General features: G+C 45.4%; 1 protein-coding gene across 2 annotated transcripts in view; it reads left to right on the plus strand.

Annotated features, from left to right (window-relative positions):
* GRHL2 (grainyhead-like 2 (Drosophila)) overlaps positions 1-3,626 on the plus strand; it is a 196,595-nt gene that overhangs the window by 172,926 nt on the left and 20,043 nt on the right. For both annotated transcript variants that reach the window (XM_006830613.1, XM_006830612.1), the window contains exon 13: positions 575-669. In XM_006830613.1, the coding sequence (XP_006830676.1) occupies positions 575-669 (95 nt within the window). The remainder of the gene's footprint in view (positions 1-574; positions 670-3,626) is intronic.

Below are 3,626 nucleotides of genomic sequence, written 5' to 3' on the forward strand. Positions count from 1 at the left end.
TGATGATGCATGGAGGGGATTGTTACCATGGCAATGAAACGATATACGATAGGATGAATGTAAAACTATCACATAATTCACAATAAAACATTAAAAAAGAGAAAAATCAACAGAGAACCAACCAGCCAGCAGGCCTGTGCCATTGCTAGGGTTCTCTCTGTGTCCAGAGGAAGGGGCTGGCAGGAGATGGCCAGGGCTCTCAGGTCTCAGCTACATGCAAGGGATGATGTGACTTCAAGAGCCCACAGAAACCACACCTGACTCTTGCCACCCCCAACCCCACGTCTTCAGAGTAGGAAAGTGGAGATGCTACTGAACAAAATGGGTAAAATGGAGACATCTCACCTTTATGGATGCAGATTCAGCAACGGGAAGTGTCTCACCATAGGCTTAGGGTATTGGTGTGTGTGTTTTGCCTCACACAGGGAGGGAAGGGGACGAGAAGGAGCTTGGTGAGTGGCTTTGGTGTGGAGAACTACAGATGGTATGAGCAGAGGAAATTGACATGGGCTGGCATTTGCACACATGACATCTTGCATGCTTTATTTACCATTTTCTGTTCATTTTTTTCTAGCAGCAGTGTCCTTGTCAAACGGATGTTCAGGCCAATGGAAGAGGAGTTTGGTCCAGCACCTTCTAAGCAGATAAAAGAAGAAGGGATAAAGCGAGGTACCTCTCTCATTGGGACACTCCCCTGCAGCCTCCCACCACTAATGGCCACATCTGGGGCATTTCACCAAGATAAGCACACAGTCCAGTTTAGACCCCTGTGGTTCCATGCCGACCCCATCTCTTCTATGTGGCCGGAGTTTCACTCACTCCTGCATTCATTTGTTTATTCATTCAACAAATGTTTCTTGACCACCTGTTCTATGTTAGGCAGTTTTCTAAGCCCTGAGGATAGATGAAAATCCCTGCTTCCATGGGTTGTATACTCGTGTGAGGGAAACGGATTATAAGCAAGATGATGGAATGAAAGGTATAGTAAATATAGCAGGGACTTTCTGTTCAAGTGGTGTATATGTATTGGGAGGGGAATGGAGAGCTTCACTGAGATGTTATTTTAATGTAACTGTGAAGAAAATGATGGAATGAACCCTGCAGGTATCAAGGATAAAAGCAATTGTAGATTGAGGAAAGAGCAAGGGCAAAGGCCCTGAGAGGCAAGGACATCTGGTATGTGTGAAAAGTGGCAGGGAGCGGAGCCGGAGGCTTTGGTGGGTGGTCAGAGGCCGGAGAGGAGGAGGAGCGAGGGAGCAGTGCTAGGGCCTTGCAGGTCTGCTGAGGTGTCTGGCTTGTCCTCTACCTATGGTAGGAAGGTAGTGAGGTGTTGTGCACAGAGTAACAATAGGATCTGACCCAATTCATGTGATTACTAGAACTGTTCCATTGAGAAGACCCCAGAAGAGGCAGGAGTGGAAGTAGGGAGGTCCGCAGGTGGCTAGTACAACAGGAGGCTGAGAAGCCAGGATGTAGGTGATGATGGGCTGAATCCCATGGTAGCAGTAGAGAGGGTGAAGAAGTCAGGTTCTGAGTGTACGTTCAAGTGGAACCATAATGTTTGCTGATGGAGCAAGCAGGAGGTGAGAGAAAAAACTACTTCAAGGCAACTCCTAGATTTTTGGCCTGAATTGGTATCAACTAAGGTGGGGACTGTTCTTTTAACTGCAGTATGTGGTGACTCAAGCACTCCTTGGAAACCCTATGCAGGGTCACTGTGAGTGAAAACTGGCTCCGGGCCACTTAACAGCAAGGAGACACAGTGTGGGAGGGGAGTGGAATGAGAGGAAGCAGGTTTTGTGATGGAAAGGTCAAAAGTTCGGTTTTGGGTACTTGAAGTTTGAGGTGTCCATATTAAGTAGGCTTTCTGATTTGAGTTGAGGAAAGATGTCTAGGCTGGAATATACATGTGAGTGTTCTTGGCATGGAGATGATATGTCACAAGACTAGATGAGATTGATAAGGATGGACTGAAGAGAAGAAGACGAAGGATGACCCCGGGCCTCTCGTGTTAAAGAGGCCAGTGTTCAAAAAAGAACCAGGAAAGTAGACAGAGACGGAGAAGTGAGGTAGGGGAAAACCAAGAGAGGGTCGTGTTGTGGGAGCCAAGTGACAGTGTATTGAGGAGGAGGGAGTGGTCAACTGTGTGAACTACTGCTGCTGGTTCAAAGAGGATGAGGACAGAGCAATGTAGAATCAGGTGGGACCTTCTCAAGAGCCTGACTGGAAAGGATTTAATAGTTGTTGTTGTTAAGTACCGTGGAGTTCGGCTCCGACTCATAGTGACCCTGCACAGGGTTTCCGAGGCTATAAATCTTTACAGGAACAGAAAGCCTCATCTTTCTCCCGCAGAATTGCTGGTAGTTTCAAACTGCTGACCCTGAGGTTGGCCGCCCGACTTGTAACCACTAGGTTACCAGAGCTCCTTGATTTAATAGTAGTAATCATTAATATTCATTAAGTGCTAACAGCCAGTTACATAGTGAGATTTTCAAAGTGTCATCGTTTAATTTTTACAACCACTCTTTAATAACGCCCAATTCACAGCTGAGGAGCCTGCGACTTGGGAGTTATGTAACGTGGCTGTGGCCATATTGATCAACTTCACTCACTCTTGCTGGATCTCAGTCTTAAAATCTTTTTAAACACACAAGCTAAACTAGACTTCTTTTGTCTTGAAAATTCTGATTGTCACAGCCTCTAGCCTGCTACTTACATACATCTTTTAAGAGGAAGCTGTGTGGCCTCAGGAATGAAGCACATTGACTCTGGAACACGATTAACTGGGTTTGAATGTCAGCCTAGGTTTGTAACTGACTGTTGGATTTAAATTTGTTCTGTTAGCTCTAAAATAGGGTTAGTATCCCAATCCCTTCGTTCTTTCCAAACCGTCAAGGTTAGAGACAACTTTGTTGGTTCCCTTTATGTTGTGATGATATGGGAGAGATCAGAGGCGTGTGTGCATTGGGTACAAGGAGGGTCACTGTAAGAAGGATCAAATAGACTTGTTCAGCCAGTGCCCAGTTCAAGGAAGCCCATTCCGTTAGTGCTTCCCCTAGAGCAGCCTGAGTTCATAGAGAAGTGTTGCTTCTCAGCATTATCCTTTTCTCCTAACAACATATGGAATGAAAGGCCAGAGAGAAAAGAGCATGAATCTTGATACTCTGGCAGTACCAACTATGGTAGAAACAGCACAACCATCTGATAAATAAAGTCTGTGTCCAGTTAGGGAAACATTACTTCCTTCCCCAACTCTAGCCTCTCAAATGTCCATTTCAATATCTACCGCATGGTTGTGGGCATGAACCCATTGCCACCTTCAAGTTCTGACTGAAGTGAAGTGTCTTCTACCTTTCTTTGGAATGTTTGTTGTTGTCTACCATTAAGTAGATTCCAACTTTATAGCACACAGTAGGGCTTCCTAGGCGGTATTACAGCTATAAGATCTCTTGCTTTATAAGCAGAAAAGGCAGAGAAATGTGTGACCTTGAAGTTGTTATTGGGTACCACTGAGTCACTTCTGACTCATGGAAGTACAACAGGATACAACTGCCCCATGCCACACCTTCCTCTCAATTGTTCTTGAGTGCATTATTGCAGCCACTTTGTCAATCCATAATGTGAGG

This window comes from Chrysochloris asiatica, unplaced genomic scaffold (genome assembly GCF_000296735.1).
Source record: "Chrysochloris asiatica unplaced genomic scaffold, ChrAsi1.0 scaffold00001, whole genome shotgun sequence".
In the NCBI taxonomy this organism is placed as follows: domain Eukaryota; kingdom Metazoa; phylum Chordata; class Mammalia; order Afrosoricida; family Chrysochloridae; genus Chrysochloris; species Chrysochloris asiatica.